The sequence below is a fragment of the Zingiber officinale genome, chromosome 3B (genome assembly GCF_018446385.1).
Source record: "Zingiber officinale cultivar Zhangliang chromosome 3B, Zo_v1.1, whole genome shotgun sequence".
Lineage (NCBI taxonomy): Eukaryota > Viridiplantae > Streptophyta > Magnoliopsida > Zingiberales > Zingiberaceae > Zingiber > Zingiber officinale.
Genome location: NC_055991.1, coordinates 18843508 through 18868069, shown reverse-complemented (window position 1 = coordinate 18868069; position 24562 = coordinate 18843508). Strand labels below are relative to the sequence as shown.

Here is a 24562-nt window from a genome sequence, read left to right as displayed (position 1 = left end):
ATAGAGATTAAAAAAAATATATATATTTAGTCGCGTCAGATGATTACGTATGTTGTCGCCTACGGTGTATAATTATATGGAAAAGATGTTGGAGTCAACCAACCCGCTATTAAGAAAGAAGCCTGTCTATTGTCCGTACAATGAGATTACGAAAGTTTCCACCGGTTTGGCCAATGATTTTGACATTTTTTATTTGAATAAAAAAATCGAATAAATAATTTTTATTTGATGAACGGTTGGGATGAACCTAATAATTTATAACTTCCTGATATTTTGCATCGATAAGTGGGCCATGACACGGTTTAGCCACGTGTTCAAAAGGTCTGCCAACTCGGAGTTCGGCCTCGCTCTTTTCCTTTACCTTCCGCTTCTTCTTCCTCGTCCTTTTTTCTCCACTCCCATCTCCTCCTCCTCCTCCTCCTCCTCTTCCTCCTCCTTTTCATCTTTCTCCTCCAAATCACTGTGGATAATTTACAATGGATGGCGAAGCGGTTCCGACGGAGGGTTCCGCCGTGAAGCCAGATGGATCCAGGGAGGACACCGGCAGCAGCCTTGAGACCATCAAAAGCGTAAGCTTTCTTCCAACTTCCTTCCTCCTCTCCCCGTTTCGAGATTTGTTCCTTGTTCGAATCAGTTGACACTCGAATGGCTAATCTCGCTCTGGTGAATTTCATGTTTGATCTGAAATTTTTGCCTGTGTTTTAGAATCTGTCTGCCGATAGCGGTAGCAGTTTAGGGCTGTGAATCCTTCGAAGGATTTGATCGAACCATTTTTCTCAGAGGAACCCTAGATCGGACCGAGTCATTTAGAATCTTCATGTTGTTTGGGAATTTACAACCATATAGCCTCTCATTTGTTGTGTTCTAGACCCTTAGAAGGTCATCAAAAGAGAGAAGAGGAAAATGAAGACCAAGCAATGGAGAACAGAGTTACGTGTTTGTTTTTGCAAATTATATTTATCTTGTTCAATGTCTTACGTGATGATCTTGGGTAGAGGAATTTTCTTCAACATATTATTCTTTGATTATATGACCTTCTTCTTCGTCCCCTTCTCCTTTTGGATGTCAATGTTTCTGACAGAACATCCTGTTAACACATATGGGAGATTTTCACAGCTACGTACATAGATAATATCTACCATCTTGGTGTATTTACACCTATTTCCTTCTCATTATGATGGATGTAAAACTTGTATTTATAGGCTTTATGTCTAATTCAGATATCATCCAATTTTCCAAATCGTTTTACAATTCTTTGATGAAATTGTGTTTGTTTGTAGGAAAAGTGGACCAATGAGAAGCATACACTATATTTGAGAACCCTGGAAACATCTTTCCTTGATCAATTGTACAACAACGATAAAGCATCAAGTGATCTGCTTGGTTCCCTACCACTAGTGGCACCAAAGCCGACAAGGAAGTTGGGTTCGATTACCAACTTCTTCCACTTGACTTGCCAGGTTTGGAAGTGAAATTTCTTGTTCACAGATAATTCATGAGGGATATTTTACTTTTTGGTTAAACTGTGTAGTTTGAGTTTCCCGGTAGAAGATCACAGAACTTTGCAAGTAAAAGGGCACAATTTGAGATGAAGAAAGAGATTAAGCAATTGTTTAAGAATCCATGGATTCAGCGTTTTACTTCTAGAGGTACATTGAATCGAGTAGATTCAAATGTGGTCATAAATCTCGCAATGCCCTCAAGCAATACAAGCCCAAATCACAAACAGGCCGACTCTTCTCACATTCCACGTCAGCATCATGAAGGTTTTATTTCAAACTAGTTATGGCAGTTTTGAGATTGTTCTATTCATGACTTTGAATTTTTTTTTATTTTATTCTATTTTTTGATATGCTACTGATCTCCACATGATTCTTAACCATGGACACATAACTTAAAGATGAACCAGATAAGATAGTGAACACTCAATATATTACGATACCAGCGAAATTGTACTGAAAATATGAAACCTTGCTCATTCTATATAGCAGTTGGTTTTTGACACCACATGATAGAAGATATTCCACTGATGCTAGTCAACTTTTCAAGAGTTTCCCTTGGATACCGAATGATCTTTTTTCTGCGGCTAACTTGTTTATCTAATAGCCGCATTTTCTTGGTATGGAATTGATAGAAGCATTTAGAAATTTCAATGTCGTTAATGGCGCAGGTTTGGTAACAGTATGATTGCATTGCTTAGCATCAACTATGTCAAAATCCTACTATGAAACAAAAACAAACTTCATCGTGTTTGAACCTCCATTTTCTGCACAGAAGAGACAGAATATTTTGCAAAACTAATATAAACACAATTTCCTACAGAAGTCTCTGATCAGAACTTTGACAACATCAAACATGAAGAACAAAGCGACGCCCAAGCGACAAACAGTAAAAAAGACCATACTGCGAACCCCACTGTCAAAGATAAGTAAATCTTGAATGCTTCTTGTGAATGCATTTGCCAATATTAAAGTGTTTGGAGTTCCAGGATATTGTTACTGAATTTTCATTTTCTTTTGTGTTTTCAGACAGCAGTTCCACCTAGGATGCTCCTACCATTGATAATGACAAAGATTGGACTATCGCAGGAGTAAAAGAACTTTGTGCTCACAGTGTACGGTGTACATCTTTGTGAACCATAATTGCAGAAGAATACCTAATTTATTAGTGATCTAATCGAGATCTAGACTGGCGACACTGGTGTTTGTTACTTGAACCTCTTATTTCTGCTCATATCCATAATTGCTGCAGATGATTTACATCTTGAAATTATCATACTTTATAAAGTTGGAATAATATGCAAGGCTTAGTAGTTTAATTCATACTTTTTTCCTACTCCATATCACTTGTTTTCACAGTTTCTCTCCAACAATTTTGGATCAAGGTTGAGGCAGATACTACACTCAACTAAATATACCTCAAATTTTCTCTTACAATTTTTATATGCATTTATTTGATAGGGTTCTTGTTAGTTGTAAGGCTTAGTTTACCTGAGGAGAGGAGGGAAGGGGAAAGGGAAATTGAAGAGTAGAGTTAACAAGGAACTGTGATAGATCGAAGTTAGGCAGGAAAAGGGGCAAGCATATAGTCCTTTTAGAGGAAGTCATATTTCCTCCAAAGTAAGTTGCCTCTATGCTAGAAGGAGGCATCCCATCTTTACAAAACAACACTACATGGCAATTTCAAAGTCTATGACTAAGCTAGATATGATAAGTTAGTGTGCCAAACTACCAAAGGAAGCAAAACAACCAAATTGCCCTAGCAAATCATGTGAGTCGATTATCAATTAGGCAGGCGTACCATGTGTGGCAATTGAGCCAACCGAACTGATAGAAATTATAGGGTTCATTGATGCTAAAGGAGTATTTGACTTCTGTCTTCTTCCAATGCTTGGACCATGATGCCATGTCACTGCCTTTTAAAGTTCTTAAACGCACTTTTTTATTTAAACACCTAATAATATTCCTATAATTTTATTTTCTAAGTAAAAATACATTCACTGCGTGCCATGAATCGTACATAAATAATATTTTATTCAAAAGAAAATCGAACAAAAAATGTTGATAATTTTTTAATTATTTTTTTTTTAAAAAAATATTTTAATATTCCAGTTTTATTTTTAGAAAGATCGGAAATTATTTGTTTTAATTTACTGATAAAATAAGTTACATATATTCTATTTTGAATCTTCTCTTTGACCGCGTTTTTTTCATCCCTGAGCGACAGCTGTCAGACGAACATTTCTCATCCGTCCGCGGGTCAACCGTCTCACTTCCCGCCACAACCTTAATAAACTCTGCCTCTTTCACTTCCCGCCACCAGCAATGCGGCCGATATCTTCTTCCTGCTTCTCCTCGGAGCAAGAGACCTCCATTCTCATCTCCGCCCTCGCCTACGTCATTTCCGGCGCTACCACCTCACCCCCAGACCTCATCGCCCTAGTCCCTCCCTGCCTCCTCTGCCGCATCGACGGTTGCCTTGGCTGCGAGTTCTTCGACGCGGAGGCGACGACGAGAGGCGGGGAACCTACGGCGGCGAAGGCGCCGAAAACGAGGAGGAAAAAAAGAGAGAGGAAGAACAAGTACCGCGGCGTACGGCAGCGGCCTTGGGGCAAATGGGCGGCGGAGATCCGTGATCCCTGGAAGGCGGCGCGCAAGTGGCTCGGCACCTTCGACACCGCCGAGGAGGCCGCCCGCGCCTACGACTGCGCCGCCTTCGAGTTCCGCGGCCCGCGCGCCAAGCTCAATTTCCCACCACCGCCGCCTTCCTCCTGCGCTGCGCCGCTAAATGCAACTTCTCAGACGCTGCCGTCGGTGAACAATAATCAGCCGCCGCTGGAGGCGGATCGGCAAGTGGAGCAACTGTGGGACGTGTTCTTGATCGACGAAGACGATGATGATCGTCGTTTTTTTTTTTTGAATTAGAAATGGATAATTGATTTGTTTATTTCATCTACCGTGATGCTTCGAAATCATGGAGGGTACGTTTAAAAAATGATTACAAAACGAGGGCTTAAAGGAAATGTTCCCTATCACAGTCTTATTATATCGCGTGTTGCGTTGACTCTTTCCGGCTCAGCGTTGGAAACGTGTGAACGGGGCCACGACGATGAGCTCCTTGTGGCCTTGCTTGCGGCGGCGGCGGCGGCGGCGGCGATGGCGACTGCGACGAGAGGGAGGAGGAACGCACGTGCGCATGGAGCGTCTTTGAAGGGGACCCGAAGTCCTCGTGGCGGACATCGACGCTGCGTCGCCTCCTTCCGCATCCCTAGCTGTCCACCTCGCCTTTTCCCTATTCCAAGGGAGAGGCGGCGGAAAAGACCCTAGATGAGCGGGATTGGACCGCGGAAGCAGCTCCGGTCTACGACAAGCAGGTCGCCGACGAGGCGTACAAGGCGGCGTTCTCTGCCCTCGTCTCTGGGAAAGTGGGCGACGCCATGCATCCGTTCGCTCTACTTGGCGCTGAACAGCTGCCCTCCGGACAAAACCTCCGCCCTCGATGAACTACGATCTCTCTTTGACCTCGCCGCCTCGCAGCAACAGCGGTAGCGACCGCATCACAGAGTAATGCCCTTGACAGTTCTCTCTTTGGACCAGGGTGATTTTCGCCCTTAGCCACGTCGCTTGCGGACCTGGACGCTCGACGGTTCCGGCGGAGCCAAGTATTGATTTACCGGACAGATTTTCGATTTTAACATGCTATCCTGTATAAAAATGACAAATTTATTTAGTCTTAGTTCTGGAACCCATGAAATTTTATCAGGAGTCATCAAAATAAATCGAAAAACACTCACGATAAACAACTAAAAAGTCAAATATCTTTTAGTTGTGCGTATTGAATCGAGTCATGTGAAAAGGAGGGTTAATCATGTGATTTTGAAAAACTTAGGGTGTGTTTGGTTTGTACGTTTTTCATTTTCATTTTTTTGAAAAATGCGCGTTTTTTAAAAATGATGTTTGGTTTACATTTCTTATGTCTATTTTCTAAAAAAATAGATAACATTTTCTGGAAAAATAGAGAATGATGAAAAGTCATTTTCTATTTTCTAGAAAACACGCATTTTTTAGAAAATAAAACATGAGTAAACCAAACGCACCCTTATCTTTTCTTTTTAAAACTAAGATTAAAATACGCAGCGGAAAACTAAGTTAGACAACGAAGCAAAAAAGACACACAAGGAAGTACGCAAATGTAATCGGTTTACTTGGTTCGAAGCCTGCGACGACTTCTACTCCAAGACCCAGATCTCGTAGACCTATCAATGGGTAATCCACTAAATGTCTCTTCCGGTACCACTGGAAGAGATCATCGAATAAAAGATAAAAATAGGACAGTGTAACAACCTACACTTCCTTTTTGTAAGTATGACAGGTAAATAGTAAATAAAAATTCGTTACCAACACTTTAGAAGATAGGAATTTGAATAGGCTCGTGTGTTGGTGTTGGTCTGCCGACAGCGGTCAGATATCGCGAGGTAGTAGTGCAGCAGCATCAGATCGTAGTCGAAGCAGCAGCAGAATTATAGAAGCTCAATATCAAGTTCTGTTCTTTTTCATGTCATCGAAGTACTGGTCGAGACCCTTTATATAGCCGAGCTAGACCTGATCCATATCCACTGATCTCGGAATCAGGGTTTGACTCGACACTGATCGGTCGACCGATCCATCTGTTTGGTGACCATTCTTGCATAATTCAGTCCTTCTTCCCGTCCATATTCAGCTTCGGATAAGACTTTGTTCGATCAACCGATCCCTCCATTTGATCGACTGATCCTGCTGTCCTTGCTAGTTTATTTGGTCTGATCCAATCAATCTGGCATGATCTCGGTCATCGCATATCCACTATTCGGTCGATCGATCCCGAGGTTCAATCGACCAATCCCTTGGTCGCGCCTTAGCTGCAACTGATCTGATCTCCGAGGTTCAGTCGACTAATTCGAACGTTCGGTCGACCGATTCCGGTAAAATTCTAACCTGCACAAATGTTTGTCTTCCTGCAAAACAGAGTTAGAATAACAAATAATAAAACATGTAAAGATAAGTTTTGACAGCCTTCGGACTGTCCTAACTTGACTTTGAGTTTCACTAAAACTCTAGGTCTAACTGACGCCTACTGTTCCCTCTTCAGGGAACACGTCTTCACCTAGTCACTCTTCTCTAATGACCTACCTTTACTTACCAATTTGTTGTTGGTTGACTAGCCTCTTAACCCACCAGGTTTCATGCCAGTTGTCTGGTCCCGCAAACCCAACTGGACTTCTACCAGTTGTCCAGTCTTGCGAACCCAACCGGACTTCTTGCTAGATATCCGGTCGGCCTGTTGAACTATCTGGACTTCACACCAGCTATCCGGTCTCGCAGACCTAACTGGATTTCAGCCTGGTGTTCGGTCCTTTGGACTCATCAATTCCTGCACACTCGATAAAGTAGTTAGATCACAAAACAACTAACTTAACTCACTTGACATTCATCAAAACCTGAGTTATAGTGTTAATGCAAACTGCACCAACAATCTCCTCTTTTTTGATGCAATGACAACCTGGGTTAAGTTAGGAAAAATATATGACAAGTATACACAAAATGATTTTAAGAGAAGCAACAAAAAAATGAGATCGTTAGTTTTGTTCTCTTTATCATTTTAAGAGTTAAGTTATTCTGATATTCTGATTTTCATTTGTTTTCTAACTTAAACTCTAACTCTACCCCTTTGACATTTATAAAAAAAATGAGAAGAAAAATAAATCAACAGATAAAAAAATGTGCTAAGTAAAATAATTAGGGAAATAGTCAAGAGTTTTTCCTAAAAAACTTTCAGGATTATCGAGGGAAGGAAGGAGTAAAAGGTTTTTCATAAACTAAAAAAAAATACTAAGTAAAATAATTTTTCAGAAATATGAAAAGATGATTTTCGAACAAAGTTTTTAAAAGGTTTGTGAAAGTAAAAGGTGGTTTAAAATACTTTTGCAAGAGTTGTACAAAACTTGTTAAAACCTTTTTAAAATGTGTGCTTAAAACGTCTTTCAAACTATGGTTTAAAATAGTTTTCAAAATACTTGTAGGTAAATTTGTAAAACATACATTTTGAAAAAGTAGCAGAAGTTTTGAAAGAAAAAATAGCTTGTCAAATAAATTTAACGTTTAAAGTAATTTTAAAAGTGATTTTGTAATAGAAACTTTTGAAAATAGCTTGTCAAATTAATGTTACAAAGTTTACAAAGTAATTTGGAAACAAAATAAGTTTTCAAAGTATGGTTAAGAATGTTTTTCAAAGTATAAAAATTTTCTACAATGGATATTTGATATTTGAAAGAGTGTTAGTTTTGAAAAATGATTTTTAAAATGTTTAAACAAAAACAGTCTTGGAAATATTTTAAGAATAAAGTTTAAGAAGGTTTTTTTTAAGTATTTAATTTTTCCTCCCCCCGGACCTGGTATGTATTTGAAAATATTCATTTAGAAAAATTATCCTTAAATGTCTAATCAGTAGTGATCCTGTCCGAATCAAGAGTCAGCGGATGCTGGGCACGTGGCGCTCTCTGCTGGATCCTCGAGTGCTCCGGCGAACCTGCAACAAAACCGAGCCGGGAGGGGTGTCCCGGCGACGGTCCTCCGACGCTCAAGTCAGGTAAGTGTTGGAGAAAGTGGCTGCCAAATTCGTATCCTGCGTACCTTTGGCGAAGTAATAGCCTCTTTATATAAGACGGAGAAGGAACCGATGCACGCCTACCGAGGTGCGTACGTGTCAGCAACCCATACCACGGTATGCACTTGTCAGAGAGCTTACCTGACACCATGCTGCCACAGTCCGAGCATGTTCTTTGATGGGACGGCAGGACCACCCGTTGTCAGACTAGAAGTATGGCACAGCCATACGACTTGATGGCTGTCAGAAGATGTCCCCGTCTTTTACCCACCGTCTGACTAGGGTGCCCGGCCGGCCGAGCGGGCGATGAACGTCGTCCGGGCGGCCTTGATTCTTTGCGCCGTCCGGGCGGCACCTCCTTCCGCTCGGTCATTACGCACTGCTTTATTTGAGCGTCGGACCCCTGGTCCCTACCAGGGTGCCTTTTACTATCAGATTTTCCTTTCTTCTGAGTCCGGTCGGCTCGCCCTTTTCCGGCGAGCCATTGGACCTTGTGACCTCCTCTCGGCGTTGACTCCTTATGGGGTTCCGGATTTTTACCGCCGGATCACTTGTCTTCCTCTCGAGTCTAGTCGAAGGAGGCAAAGTCCGACTGACTGGACTGCCGATCTGTCGAACAATGATCATTGGCTTAGGCCGCTCGGCCAGGCCTAAAGATGCTCATCCGTGCGGCGATATCTGTCTGTCCGGCGATACTTTGTCCATGCCTTGTATTTTCTGGGAATCGATGTCTGTTGTTCTCCCATACTAATCACGTGCTCCGCGCGAGGTAAGGGGAGCTCATTAAATACGGCTAGCACCCGGCTAACACGTGGCGACCGTACATTTGTCAGAGTATGGCGGTTACGTCACTTCCGATGGGACAGCCGCCGTTTGAAACGGACGATCCGATGACAACCTCGATATCGACGACCTGGATCGGACGGTGGAGGTTGCTTCCGGGCGGCCATATAAAGCTTGCGGCTCCGCTTCCGCCGCCGCCTCGCTGCTTCACTCTTCTCCGGTGCTTCTCTGCTCGTATTCTCTTCCGGCAACCTCGCCCCTCACCTCTTCGGCAAACCTCGGCCCTTCGTCGATCATCTTCTTTGTTTGTAAGGCCTTTTCTCTTGTTCCCAGCGCTTTCTTCTTTTTGTTACCCGTTTCCTTCAATCGGCTTCTTCTCCCTTCTTTGCTCACCCCTTCCCTCGGCATCCTATATTCTCGTCCCTTGACCATGACTAGCACTTCACAGTCGACTGGCGGCGTTCCAGGTCTATGGTACACGACCATGGAGAGCCGTTTTGATGAGGAAGACGCCTTGCGTCTCGTCCGGACTTATGACCTGCCGACCGACCACCAAATAGTGTTAGCCACACCAGCCGATCGGCCTCATGCGCCGCCGTCCGGCACAGTGCTTTTCTTCCGAGACCAATTTCTGGTCGGACTGCGTTTTCCACCTCACAAATTTTTCTTAGAAGTCTGCAACTATTTCCGCATTCCGCTCGGCCAGGTAGTTCCCAACTCTATTAGGCTGCTGAGCGGAGTGATAGTTTTGTTCAAGCTGAACAACATCCCCTTGGACCCAAAAATATTCCATTACTTTTACTATCCCAAGCAAGCCGAGTGGGGTACCTTTGTTTTCCAGTCTAGGATAGGCTTCGTGCTTTTTGATCATATGCCGAGCTCCAACAAACATTGGAAGGAGCATTTTTTCTATATACGTTTTCCCGAGCGGCCGACTTTCCGCATCAAGTGGCAGACGGCTATGCCCGCGCAACCGGAGCTCGGCAAGTTTAGAGGTGACGCGGACTATCTCCATGCAGCCGAACGGCTAGTCGGTCAGCGCTATCATATTGACGAGATGCTTATTCCGGGAGTAATGCATATATTCGGCTTGTCTTCTATCCCCGCCGATCTGCCCTACAGCATGAGTAAGTTTCCTTATCTTCTCATTTGTTTTGTTCTAACTGATTTATTTTTTGCTTCTGCAGCTGAAGTCATGTGGCGTGCCAAGGCTACCGAGAAGCTCAAACTGAAAGCTGCTCAGATTGAGGAGGTGACGAACAAGGAGGCCGCCGAGCGGGGCCTTGCTCCATCCGATCCGACCGGTGGAGAAAGTGAGGGGGCACCAACTGTCCCCGAAGCCTCAGATGTCCCTGCCTTTCACAATGAGGCCGCGGGTGACCAGGAACCTCCTACCGAGGCTAAGGTAGGGGGCCGTTCGGCCGATGATGTGCCGCTACGCACTCGGAAGCGCCGAAAACCAGAATCTGCCCCTGCCTCTAATCTTGATGAGCCACTGCCCGAGCGGAGCGCGGGCGCACCGGTGCTGTCCGGGACGGTTTCCCTCGAGAGTACCCCAACCCCTCAGGGTTCTCCGAGGGCCAGCTCTGAGGTGCCGCCGTCCAGCCCTTCCAGAACTTTGCGCCGTATCAGGCGTATGGGTGAGCTTCCCTCCTCTTCTGCCGGTGGGCCGTCCGATAAGGCCGCTGCTTCTCAGAGCGAGCCGAGCGGCCAAAATTTGATAAAGACCGTTCTGCGCCTCCCCTCAGAGGCGTACATGGCTGCTGCTGATCGGCCAATGGTCCCCGAGCAGCAGATTACTCTGACGGGCCCTCTTGCCCAAGCTTGGATAGATGCTCGGCGTCGCATAGCCAAGATGACTCCCGGGCAGCTCGGCGATAGCAACCTTCAACAGGCCACCGGGGTATGCTCTCCTTTTCTTTATTTGCATATTCGAATTAGGTTTCTAACCTGTGGACATTTGTTGGTAGAACTGGGTGGAGCAGATCGCTATTAGCAATCGATTGGCCGAGCTGGAGGACGAGTTGAAAAAACAAAAAACCGTTGGGGGTAACGGGCAGTCGGCTGCCGCTCTGGCGAAGGCCAAAAAATCGCTAGATGCCGAACGGAAAAGGGCTAACGATTTGGCGAGCAAAGTCGTTCGGCTCGAAACGATGATCAAGCAACGAGAGAAGGAGCTCAAAACGGCGACCACTCGGAAGCAACAGGCCATCAATGATATGGACCGTACGAAGGTGGAGATCAGGGGGTTGGAACAACGCATCAAAGACTGGGACGCCCTGTTGGCCGCCGAGAAGGAGGGCCGCTCGGCGAATCTCCAAAGATTCGACGGAGATCTGGCCGAGCTCCAAGCCGCCAGCGATGCCGCCCATGCCGCGCTCAAGGAATACCAGGAGGGGGAGTCGGCCCGCTCTGACGAGGTGAGGAAAGCGTTCCTTTGTTCGGAGGACTTCGGAGAGAAGTTCACTGACAAGATATCCCTCACGTTCGAGGAGGCGATCAAGGCGGCGGTGGGATATCTAAAGACCAAAGGTCACTTGCCTGCCGAGTTGAACATCCCCCCCGAAGATATAGCGAGCGTGATGGACACCATCCCCGACGCTCTCTTTGATTTTGATGTCTGAGGAGCGTTTTTATAAACTTTTTTGTATTCCAGCCGTTCGGCCCGGACTATCTCTGTAATGACTTTTTTAGCTTGCGTAATAGATGATCTTCTGTTCCTTTCACCTTTTATTGTAGCAAGAACTTACTAAGTATTCTTTATAACCATTCCGCTCGGCACCTCGCTATGCCAGACAAATGAATTATCTTCAATGTCTCATTACGCGTCTGATCAACCGCTCAGCGCGCAATCTTGTTTGCCTCTTTAATTCCGATTAACCATCCTTTGCTCGTCTCTTGATATTTAACGACGGTGCTCATCGGCGCGGTTATTTATAGCCGATCGGCGCGGAGGTTTATAGCCGATCGGCGCGGCTCTCGATCTTTAACGACGGTGCTCGTCGGCGCGGAGGTTTATAGCCGATCGGCGCGGCTCTCGATCTTTAACGACGGTGCTCGTCGGTGCGGAGGTTTATAGCCGATCGGCGCGGCTCTCGATCTTTAACGACGGTGCTCGTCGGCGCGGAGGTTTATAGACGCCGGCTCCCGGCTCGGATATAAACCTCCCGGCCGATCGGCTCGGGGGCCTTCTGTTTCGAGCTCCCGGCTCGGATATAAACCTCCCGGCTGATTGGCTCGGGGGCCTTTTGTTTCGAGCTCCCGGCTCGGATATAAACCTCCCGGCCGATCGGCTCGGGGGCCTTCTGTTTACGATGATAATGCCTTATATTCGCTCTTTTGACTTTTCATCTCTGCATTTCAAGTATTTAGTCGAAAAATGAAATACACAGGGTGATCTACAGTGATACACCTTTCACCCTGCCCGGTAAGGCTGGAGGTGGTTCGCGCTCCACGGCCTATCTAGCTGCCGTCCGTCCTCGTCCTCCAGATAATACGCGCCCGAGCGGAGCTTTTCGATGATTTTGAAAGGGCCTGCCCATGGAGCTTCAAGCTTGCCGACGTCGCCGACCGGCTTGACTTTCTTCCAGACAAGATCGCCGACTTGGAACGATCTGGGAATTACGCGCCGGTTGTAGTTTTGCTTCATCCGCTGACGGTATGCCATCAGCCGAACGGACGCCTTTGCCCTCTCCTCTTCTACCAAGTCCAGCTCCATGTTTCTTCGTTCGGCGTTGTCATCATCATAGCTCTGGATCCGGGCTGACTCAACGCCGACTTCGACCGGTATGACAGCCTCACCGCCATATACCAAATGGAACGGTGTGACTCCCGTCCCTTCTTTTGGCGTCGTTCGGATGGCCCACAAGACGCTCGGCACTTCATCCGCCAACTCCTCCCAAATGGTCGAGCCGAGAGCGCAGAATACGGAGAATTTCCCGGCCGTTGCTCGAGGATAGGCCACGGACGTGAAATGTTGCTCGATCCGTAGCTTTTGCACCAATCCTCTAACATCTTCCATGTGAACTGCCGCCATCGGACACTAGTCGGCGAGGATGCCGAACCGACAAATGATGTGTTGCGGATGAATTTTTAACCATTTGTTCGGTGATCTTTGCTCGGCCTCCACCCACTTGGAGAAATAGTCTACCGCCACTAGTAAAATTTCCTCTTGGCCATCGGAAATGGACCCACAATATCCATTCCCATTGATCGAACGGACATGAGATGGTTGATGCCTTCATCTCCTCTGCGGTCGGTGGGAGAAGTTGTGATACCGGCATGAAAGGCATGTAGATCCTGTGCGGCATCTGTTTGTAAAGTTGGCCAAAAGTATCCGGCCAAGAGGATCTTCTTGGCCAATGAGCGTCCGCCCGGATGACCTCCGCATGATCCTTGATGTACTTCCTGGAGGATATAAGCTGAGTCCTCCGAGCTTACACATTTCAGCAAAGGGCACGAGAAAGCTTTCTTGTAAAGCTGCTCTCCGATGAGTGTAAACCGACCGGCTCTTCTTCTGAGGAGCCGGGCTGCATATTCATCGGATGGTGTGGTGCCCGAACGGAGGAATTCTATAATAGGTGTCCTCCAGTCACTTGGAAACGCGAGGCCTTGCATCCGGTCGACATGCGCCACCAGCAGCGTTTTTTCAATTGGTTGCTGAATGGCGACCGGCGTTATTGAGCTCGCGAGTTTGGCTAACTCATCGGCAGCCTGGTTCTCCGTTCGGGGGATCTTCTGAATAAGCACCTCTCGGAAAGTAGCTTTGAGTTTTTCAAAGGCCTCAGCGTAGAGTTTGAGCCGAACACAGTTGATTTCAAAGGTGCCGGAAAGTTGCTGAGCGGCCAACTGCGAATCGGAATAGAGTGTCACCCGAACTGCTCCCACATGCCGTGCTGCCTGCAATCCGGCTATGAGGGCCTCATACTCTGCTTCATTGTTAGTAGCTTTGTAATCTAGCCGGACGGATAGGTGCATCTTTTCTTCCTGAGGTGAGAGTAGCAATATTCCGATCCCACTTCCAAGCCGAGTGGAGGATCCATCCACATATATTCTCCACATAGCTTCCGGCTCTGGCCTTTGCACTTCGGTTACAAAATCAGCCAAGGATTGGGCTTTAATCGCCGAGCGGGGCTGATATTGGATGTCAAATTCACTTAATTCTGTCGTCCACTTGATAAGCCGTCCGGACGCTTCTGGATTCAACAGCACTCTTCCAAGTGGGTTGTTCGTCCGGACAATGATGGTATGAGCCAAGAAATACGGTCGCAGGCGCCGAGCGACTAGAACTAAAGCAAAGGCCAACTTCTCGAGCCCAGAGTAACGAGATTCAACATCTTTTAAAATGTGGCTTAGAAAATACACCGGCTGTTCTCCGCCGTTCGCCCTCACAAGTGCTGAGCCTACAGCATGCTCAGTTGACGACAGATACATATAAAGTGACTCACCTCCGACCGGCTTGGCTAACACTGGTAGAGAATTAAGATATGTCTTCAACTCTTCAAATGCTCGGTCACATTCTTCATCCCACTGGAATTTAGTAGCGGATCTTGAAGAATGGCAGGCTCCGGTCGGCGGTTCTGGAGATGAATCTCGATAGAGCAGTTATCCGACCGGTCAACCTTTGCACTTCTCTTGTATTTCTTGGGGGCGGCATGTCTTGCAGTGCTTTAATCTTGCTGGGATTTGCTTCAATTCCCCGCTCGGTCACTATATACCCCAAGAAACGCCCTCCTTTGGCTCCGAACAGGCACTTTTGGGGATTTAGTTTGACTCCATATTTGCGCAGCGTTCGGAAGGTTTCTTCCATATCCTTGAAAAGATCGGCCGCTCGGACGGATTTGATAAGAATGTCGTCCACATAAACTTCCAGATTCCTCCCGATCTGCTCCTTGAACACCTTGTTCATCAAGCGTTGATAGGTGGCTCCGGCATTCTTCAATCCGAACGGCATCACATTGTAACAATATGTGCCGTCAGCCGTTACGAAGCTTACTTTTTCTTGATCTTCTCGGGCGAGCGGTACTTGATGATGCGTCAAGCATGCAAATTAGTTCGCAGCGGCCGTGGAGTCTACCAGGTGATCTATCCGGCAGAGGATAAAAATCCTTGGGGCATGCCTTGTTTAAATCTCGAAAGTCGATGGACCCTCCACTTGCCGCCCGACTTGGAGACCAAGACTACGTTGGCCCGGGAACTGCACCTCGCGTATGTGGCCGGCCTTGAAGTTTTCCACCTCCGGGATAATGGCACTCTGCTCGTGAAGTCCCTTTTTCTCCTTCATCGGCGGCGTCCGGTCGGACATGCAATTCATGCTGCGCTAGGCTTGGGAAATTCCGGGTAATTCATGTGTCGACGGACGAAGACATCATGATTTCGTTGGAGGCATTGAATCAGCTTCTGTTCTTTCTCCAGATCAGAGGCGATAAAAGTCGTGGCCTCCGATCGGGTCGGATGGATCTGGACTTCCTCCTTTTCATCATAAATTAAAGCAGGAGGTTTCTCGGTTATGACGTGTACCTCAATTCGGGGCGCCTTCCGAGCGGAACAAGCTTCTGCTCGGATCATCTCTATATAGCACCGTCGAGCTGCTAGCTGATCTCCCCGCACTTCTCCTACTTTGTCCTCCACGGGGAACTTTATCTTCTGGTGGAAGGTTGAGACAACCGCTCGGAATTCACCGAGCGTCGGTCGTCCCAAAATGACGTTGTAGGATGAGGGAGAGTCGACCACCACGAAGTTTATTGTCCTTGTCCTCCTGAGCGGCTCTTCTCCCAGCGAGGTGGCTAGCTGGATTTGTCCGACCGGCTGAACTTCGTTGCCCGTAAACCCGTAGAGCGGGGTCGTCATGGGCAGCAGCTCGGCTCGATCAATTTGCAGCTGATCGAACGCCTTCTTGAATATGATGTTGACCGAGCTCCCTGTGTCAACAAATATGCGGTGAATGGTGTAATTTGCTATTACTGCTTTAATGAGCAGCGCGTCGTCGTGGGGCACTTCTATTCCTTCTAAGTCCCCGGGTCCGAAAGTGATTTCCGGTCCACTTGCCCGCTCTTGGCTGCAGCCGACCGCGTGGATCTGCAGCTGCCGGACGCCCGCCCACCAGCAATAACGTTGATCTCGCCCCGGGAAGTATTGTTCCTATTTTCCTCCTCCCGAGCGGACAGTCGGGACCGCTCTCTGGACGCCCGGCGATTCTCCTGCCTTGGGGATCGGTGCCGATCGGGTGTCTGCTGATGTCGCCCCTCGGTGCGGGTCCGGTCAGCTTCATGAGTCCTACGTCTCCTGTCGATGGGAGACGACCGTCGTTCGGCTTTCCTGGGAACAGGATTGGACACAAAGGGAAGGCTTCGGCAATCCCTCGTGTTGTGCGTATCCGTCTGGTGGAATTTGCAGAATATAGGGGTCCACCTCTTCTTTGGCTTGGGCCGAGCGGCAGCAACTTCTTGTACGTGCGATCTGACGTGAGGGGATCGAATTGCTTCGACCCTCGGTCCTCTGGGTATGAGCAGGTGCGCGCTCGGCTGGAGTTTCCTTTTTCCGAGCGGCTTGCGCTTCTTCCACATTTATATATTCGTTGGCCCGATGTAGCATGTGATCATAATCTCGGGGCGGCTTTCGGATGAGCGACCGGAAGAAGTCCCCATCCACAAGGCCTTGCGTGAAGGCATTCATCATCGTCTCCGATGTGGCCGTGGGGATATCCATCGCCACTTGGTTGAATCGCTGAATATAGCCTCGAAGCGATTCTCTCGGCTCTTGCTTGATGGCGAATAAGCTGACACTTGTCTTTTGATAACGCCGACTACTAGCGAAGTGGTGGAGGAAGGCCGTTCGGAATTCCTTGAAGCTCGTGATGGATCCGTCCGGCAACCTCCGAAACCACCGTTGAGCCGATCCCGAGAGGGTGGTAAGGAAGACTCTACACTTTACTCCATCTGTGTACTGATGGAGCGTGGCTGTATTATCGAACTTACCCAGATGATCATCCGGGTCTGTTGTTCCATTGTATTCGCCGATCGTCGGAGGCACGTAGTGCTTGGGCAGAGGGTCTCGTAGGATAGCCTCCGAAAATTGGCGATTGATCCGCTCGGGGGAGGAGTCCGCTCGGGGAGCTTTCCCCTTCCTGTCATCCCGTCTTGGCATTTCATCTGAGGAAGATCCTCTATCTCTTCGGGCTGGTATGGCTTCAGGGGTGCGAAATAAGGCCCGATGGAATGCGACGGTGGCTGGAGGTGCTTCCGCTCGGCCACCAGACGCAGATGTTGCTTGTTGCTCCGCCCGCTCGGCGGATGCTTTTTGTTTTTGCTCCATGAGTTTGGCGGCCTTCATCTCGACCAGAGCATCGAGTTCTTCTGCTGAAAGCGTTACCATGTGTTGTCGTCCAGCCTCGTCCATTGTCTCCGATCGGATGCAGGAGCGTTCCCACAGACGGCGCCAATTTGATCCTGTCCGAATCAAGAGTCAGCGGATGCTGGGCACGTGGCGCTCTCTGCTGGATCCTCGAGTGCTCCGGCGAACCTGCAACAAAACCGAGCCGGGAGGGGTGTCCCGGCGACGGTCCTCCGATGCTCAAGTCAGGTAAGTGTTGGAGAAAGTGGCTGCCAAATTCGTATCCTGCGTACCTTTGGCGAAGTAATAGCCTCTTTATATAAGACGGAGAAGGAACCGATGCACGCCTACCGAGGTGCGTACATGTCAGCAACCCATACCACGGTATGCACTTGTCAGAGAGCTTACCTGACACCATGCTGCCACAGTCCGAGCATGTTCTTTGATGGGACGGCAGGACCACCCGTTGTCAGGCTAGAAGTATGGCACAGCCATACGACTTGACGGCTGTCAGAAGATGTCCCCGTCTTTTACCCACCGTCTGACTAGGGTGCCCGGCCGGCCGAGCGGGCGATGAACGTCGTCCGGGCGGCCTTGATTCTTTGCGCCGTCCGGGCGGCACCTCCTTCTGCTCGGTCATTACGCACTGCTTTATTTGAGCGTCGGACCCCTGGTCCCTACCAAGGTGCCTTTTACTATCAGATTTTCCTTTCTTCTGAGTCCGGTCGGCTCGCCCTTTTCCGGCGAGCCATTGGACCTTGTGACCTCCTCTCGGCGTTGACTCCTTATGGGGTTCCGGATTTTTACCGCCGGATCAAGTAGTTACTAACTAACTATCAAAAGATAACAGTGTTCACTTGGTTAGTCAAGTTAAGTATATGAGTCCAATTAGTATATAACTAAGATGGATTACTTAACTTGATCATTGTAATTTGATATTTCTCATCGAGACTTGTGTTGATGCACAGATATAAGCATTTTAAGGTCAGGCAAAGGGCCTACGCATCTTACGTCAATCTAAGTTTGTGAATACACAATCAAGATAAACTTAATGTGTTTGTGAGATGCTCAAGTCCTATATCTATAGGAACATGCTTTCTATCGATTTGACCTAGACTAAAGCTGAAATCAATTTTGAAAGGCTAAGGAAATGGAAATTTTGAAGATAAAAGTAAAGATTTTTTTCCTTAGAATTTTCAAACCATTTTAAGAAATTATTTGAAGAGAAGTCCTATTCTATAAAACACATTCCTAGTTATCGTCACAAGTTGCTAAATTCATTCTTAGGGAGTAGTTTGGTAAATATGTCGGCTAAGTTAGATTTGGACTTAATATATTTGAGTTCAATATCTCCCTTAGTGGCATGATCTCTGATAAAATGGTGTTTAGTTCTTGAATGATACATTAGATTTTTTATTAAGTTGATTGAGCTAATGTTATCAATAAACACTTTTGTATTTTTAAAGTTTAAATGGAAGTCTTTTAGGGTGTGCATCATCCATAGGAGTTGTGTAACACATTCCCCTATTGCAATATATTTTACCTCAGTAGTAGATAAAGCAATACAGTGTTGCTTTCTACTAAACTTGTTGACAAGTGATGATCCAAGTAATTGACAACCATCGCTTGTACTTTTCCTATTGAGTTTACAGCCGACATGATCTGAGTCAGAATACCCTATAAGTTCAAAATTTACTATCCTAGGGTACCACATTCCTACGTTGGGAGTACCCTTTAAATATCTAAACAATTCTTGTAACATTACCCAAGTGTGATTCCTTGGCACAAGTCTGGTACCTAGCACACATACTAACTACAAATAAGATATCTGGTTGACTTGCAGTTAGGTATAGTAGGCTTCCTATGACACTTCTATAATATTTGAGGTCTATAGGTTTTCCATTTGGGTCACTATCTAGGGTTGTATTGGTAGCCATTGGAGTTTTAATTTCTTTAGAGTTTTCCATTCCAAAGTTCTTAAGTAATTCAAGTGTATATTTTTGTTGATAAACATAGTTACCTTCATTTGCTTGTTTAATTTGTAGACCTAGGAAGAATATTAGTTGTCCTACTAGACTCATTTCAAACTCCTGTTCCATTAACGTTATGAATTCTTATAACAATTTTAAGTTAGTTGATCTAAAATTATAGTGTCCACATAGACTTGAGCTATAAATAGATCTTGATTAATTACTTTTACAAAAAGGGTTGGGTCTATTTGACCTTGTTTGAAGCTTTTTGAGATTGAGTATGTGGTCAACCTTTCATACCAAGCTGTGGGGGTCTGCTTTAGGCTATACAGGGTTTTCTTTAATTTAAACACATGATTAGAGTATTCTAAGTTTTCAAACCCGGGGGGGTTGACCTATATACACCTCTTCCTTAATCAGTTCATTTAGAAAAGCTGAGTTAACATCCATTTGATATAATTTGAATCTCTTATGGGTTGCATTGATTCGAGTCTAGCAACTGATGCATAGGTTTCATCGAAATCCCTCAATTTGGCTGAATCATTTTGCTACTAATCTGGCCTTATTTCTAACAATTTCCCCTTTTTCATTTAGTTTGTTTCTAAAGACCCATTTGGTTTCGATTATCCTTTTATTTTCTGGTAATGGAACTAAATCCATACCTCATTTCTTTCAAATTGGGCTAGTTCTTCATACATGGCTAAGATCCAATCTGGATCACTTAATGATTCTTCTATTATTTTAGGTTTGATGTTAGAGATTAAAGCTATTTGATTTAGGTTTCTAAAGGCTGATCTAGTTTAAACTCTTAGGTCTGGGTCACCAATTACTTTGTCAAGTGGATGGTTTGTGTTAATCCTTATGGTTCTAGTTTGATGTTCTTGAGATTGATGTTCTTCTTCTTCACTTGCTCCCCCTAGATTAGTGCTACTTCTAACAAAGGCAATTGGTTGAATATGAGTTTGTTCTAGGTTCAGGTTGGATTCTTCAAATTTTACATTTGTGGTTTCTTCGATTTTTAGTGTATTTTTGTTATATACTTTGTATCCTCTACTATTTAATGAGTAACCCACAAAATTTCTATTTTTTACTTTTGAGGTAAATTTTTCTAAATGTTCTCTTGTCTTAATATATAAACTGGGCATCCGAATACTTTAAACTATTTGATATTGGGTATATTATTATAATAGAGTTCAAATGAAGTCTTTTTATGATTTTTATTTGTTGTGGTTCTATTTTGTACATATCATGCTGTAATAACACCTTCTGCCTAAAAATATTTTGAAGTTGATATTCATTTAGTATTGTCCTGGACGCTTCAAGTAGGGTTCTATTCTTTCTTTCTACTACTCCATTTTGTTAGAGTGTTTTAGGGCATGAAAATTAATGATGATAACAATTTTCAAGGCAAAATAGATTAAAGTTATGATTCTTAAATTCACCTCTATTAACACTTCTAATTTGTTTGATTTGTTGGTGTTTCTCATTTTCAGTTTGTTTACAAAAATTACTAAACACTTCAAACGTTTCATCTTTATTTTTTAAGAATTGTACCCAGGTAAATCTCGAGTAATCATCTATTATTACTAGGCAATAGAGATTCTCATTCATGGATTTGATTCCATGGGAGTCAAATAGGTCTAGGTGCAATAATTCTAGTATTGAATTAGTTTGAGTTTGATTAGTTGATTTGTGAGTTCATTTTGTTTGCTTTCTTTATTGACAGACAATACAAATTGTTGAGTCTAAATTAGATAATTTTGGTAAGCATCTAACTAAACCATTTAATTTTTTTAGGTTTCTAAAGTTCGTGTGAGACATTCTTCTGTGTCATAACTAGGTTTCTAATTTAATTTAATTTTGATTTAATTTAATTTAATTTTGATTTGATTTAATTTAATTTTGATTTAATTTAATTTAATTTTGATTTTAAATTTAAATTTTGATTAAAATCTAATTTCATTTAATTTTAATTTAATTGAATTTATTTTAATTTAATTTAATCCTTAGTCATCTAACCCGATCTATGTTTTTAATCAAGGTATCCTATAATTTTATAAGATGAATTAGATTAAATTTTAGGGTTGAGTTTAACTTTGTATTAGATTCAAGTTTAGCTTTAGGTTCAACAAATAGACATTCTTTGGATAAACTTCTAAGCTATGGTGAGTCACCTGGATATCATTAGAGTAACGACGCCTTCAAAATTTTTCAAATAGTCATATCCACTAAACTTAGTACAAAACTTTGGTCTAACTGGTTAGGATTCGTAATGAGTAGCTTCAATTAGTTCCACTAAGCCAAATGCACCATGTCGAAGTCATATCTTCCTAGACATGCGTAGACAGAGTTTCTCTAACTTAATATCATCTGAAACTTCACTATTATTGTTGGTCAAGTTAAACTTGTTGGTGTGGTTAGCACTAATGGTCTAACTCAGATTTTGATGAATGACAAAGTAGGTTAAGTTAGTTTTGTTGTGATCTAACACTTTAACTGAGTGTACAGGAAAAGTCTAGCTAGGTTGACAGGTCGACCGGACAGCTGGTGTGAAACCCAATTAGGTCGACGGACCGATCGGATAGCTGACAAGAAGTTTAGATAGGTCGACGAGCTGATCGGATATCTGGCACGAAGTCCAGCTAGGTCGACAGGCTGACTGGATAGTTGGCACGAAGCCCAGCTAGGTCAACGGGCTGACCGGATAGCTCGCACGAAGCCCAGCTAAGTCGACGAGCTAACCGGATAACTGACACGAAGTCCAGACTGGTTGACGGGCTGACCAGATGTCTGGTAAAAGGTAAGTAAAGGTAAGTCACTGGAAGAGAGTAACTGTGAGGACGCGTCCCGGTTGAGGGACAGTAGGCGTCAGTCCAGTTTAGATTCATTTGGGATCTCTAAACTGAGACATTGACTAGTTCCTGGTCCTGGGAGGACAGGAACTAATTACTCTATTTTTTATATTATACTAACACTTATCTTGCAGGGTATTTTGGACTAACACATTTGTTACAGGGCAAGAAAGCAAGCAAAGGAGTAAAGCTGCCTTTGGGTGAACAGTACCTGAAGGCGCCTTCCATGATTATGGAAGGTGCCTTCCACGGATAAAATTTGACCAGTTCGCAAATAAGGTGTAGCGATGTCGAGATAGATTTTATCCCATTGGAGGCGCATTCAAGGCCTTTGGAAGACGCCTTTCAAGCCCTTTATAAGGAAGTTTCGAGGAGGCTTTGGAACAATAACTACATACGAGCTACTGCACGTTCTTTCAAGCTTCCGACTATTCCCGATTATTGCTACGACTCTACTACCAAACTGCTGAGCCCGACGACTAATCCGAGGAGTTCTGGTTGCGCCCGGCAGACAGACATCAACACAATAAGATCTCTCATTTCAATCCATAAAAAGTGTTGGTAACTTTTTTCTTTGTACTTAATTACTATAAAAAGGCAAGTGCAGTGTGTTGCACTTGACCTAACCTTTTGTACTCGATTCTCTCTTCCAGGGGTACCGCCAGAGGTTTTTAGTGGATTGTCCATCGATAGGTCCGCGGGACCTGGGCCTTGGAGTAGGAGTCGCTGAAGACTCCGAACCAAGTAAAAAACTTCTCGTGTTTTTTTCTGGTGCTTTCTTATTTACTTTCCGCTACGTACTCGTGTTTTCAAAAATCGAAAAAGAAGTGTTTTAAAAACCACGTAATTCACCCCCCCCCTCTCACGTGCGTCACTATCCAACAAAACTTTTGTTTCTTTTTTAAACTAGTCATAATTACCCATTCGGGTAGGTTTATTAATTTTGGAGATGCCAACTATTTGAAGCCTCCCCTTGAATTATTGGACTTGAGTTTTAGGTTTTGGGTTTGTGCCGATTTATTTTATAGTTATAATAGACTTGGTTATAGTTTTGGTTTGATTTAGTTTTGTTTTTATTTAATTTAAGTTTATGTCAATTTGTTCCATAGTTATAATAAATTGAGTTTAGGTTGATTTTATTTAGGTTTATTAGATTTGACTTTATTCTTTTGGTTTAAATTTTTAATTTTCGGAATTGAGAGTGAGTTATTTGGTTTATTTTGCTTTATATAGTAAATGTTATTTTTTGGTACATAGTATAGGTTGAGTCCTACTTGCATGGTTAAGCACGTTTTCGGAACTCATGCCTTAGTTTGATTTTTATTTTGAGTGATTAGAGATATAAATGTTTTATTAGTTGAGCTTGACTCGTATCCGAGTTTGGATTTATTATACACCGCTCTTTGTGATCCAAGTATCATATCAAGGTACTTGGATCGAATTGTAAATTTTTCTAGTAGTTGTTTCAGTTCAACTACTTCTCCTTTTCAACTAAAATTCTCCTTTTCAAGTGTTGCAACTTGAATTGGAGTTTTAGATTGAATCAGCTCGATTATTGAGATTGATTTTAATTATTCGTTAAGTGTTTTATTTTCTAAATTTAGTTCATATACTTGATTTTCATACAAGGTTAATCTCTTATGTAAACATGCAATTATTTTAAAAAATTTCTTACTTAAAGTAAATTGTACCTCATCGAAACCTTCAGAAATGAGTGGGGACTCATGGCTTAATTCGGATTCAGACTCGTCTTCTGATTTGCTTTTCGATCCTGGTCTATATGCCATTAGCACGAGATAGTTGGTGTGTTTTGGTTCATCGCTGTCCGATTCATCCGCAAATGATTCATCTCATGTTGCTTTGAGGGATTTCTTTTTCTTTAGATTTGGACAGTCATTCTTGTAATGCTCCTTCTTATAGTTCTATGAGCTTATCCCATATCTCCTTGGCGTTTTCGTGTTGACTGATGTGGTTCAGCTTCTCCTTTGTTAACCCGCACTGGATTGTGTTGAGGGCCTTGAAGTCGATCTAGGCCTTCTTCTTCATTTCTGGATTTCAATTCTCCAGGTCCATTGGAATTCCAGCATTGTCAACTGACGCTTTGTACCCTTTTGTGACGCTGAAACATTGGTCGATGTCGGTCTTCAGGTACACTTTCATCCGCTTCTTCCAGTATGGGAAATCGTCCCCGTTGAAGAGTGGTGGACGAACGGTGTTGCATCCCTCGTTTTGGGCTATGAACCTTGCTGAAAAAGAAAACTAGAGGGAGGCACCAAGACTTGGTTTTGGATTAGCAGTGCTTGAGAAAAAAAAATAACTATAGATGACTCGAGTGGTGTTGCACCAACTTCTAATAAAGCTGTACGAAAAATATTTATTTGAAAAGGTAAATTTTACCAATTCAAATAAGTTTCAAAATCCAAAATAAAATGATTCCCTCGGCTTGTTGGTGTTTGTACCAATTCGCAGAACCTTGCTCTAATA

General features: G+C 44.3%; 2 protein-coding genes across 2 annotated transcripts; both read left to right on the top strand.

Moving 5' to 3' along the window:
* The first annotated feature begins 349 nt into the window (after window positions 1-349).
* LOC121968111 (cold-regulated protein 27-like) lies at window positions 350-2980 on the top strand. The gene is made up of 5 exons (XM_042518612.1): window positions 350-569; window positions 1281-1460; window positions 1532-1766; window positions 2323-2424; window positions 2529-2980. Exons 1-5 carry the CDS (start codon window positions 477-479, stop codon window positions 2543-2545), a joined length of 627 nt encoding a protein of 208 aa, XP_042374546.1. The 5' UTR covers window positions 350-476; the 3' UTR covers window positions 2546-2980.
* An 818-nt stretch (window positions 2981-3798) lies between these two features.
* On the top strand, window positions 3799-4522 carry LOC122056050 (ethylene-responsive transcription factor ERF109-like). The gene has a single exon (XM_042617814.1). The coding sequence runs from the start codon at window positions 3825-3827 to the stop codon at window positions 4422-4424; it is 600 nt and encodes a 199-aa protein (XP_042473748.1). The 5' UTR covers window positions 3799-3824; the 3' UTR covers window positions 4425-4522.
* Window positions 4523-24562: the final 20040 nt, after the last annotated feature.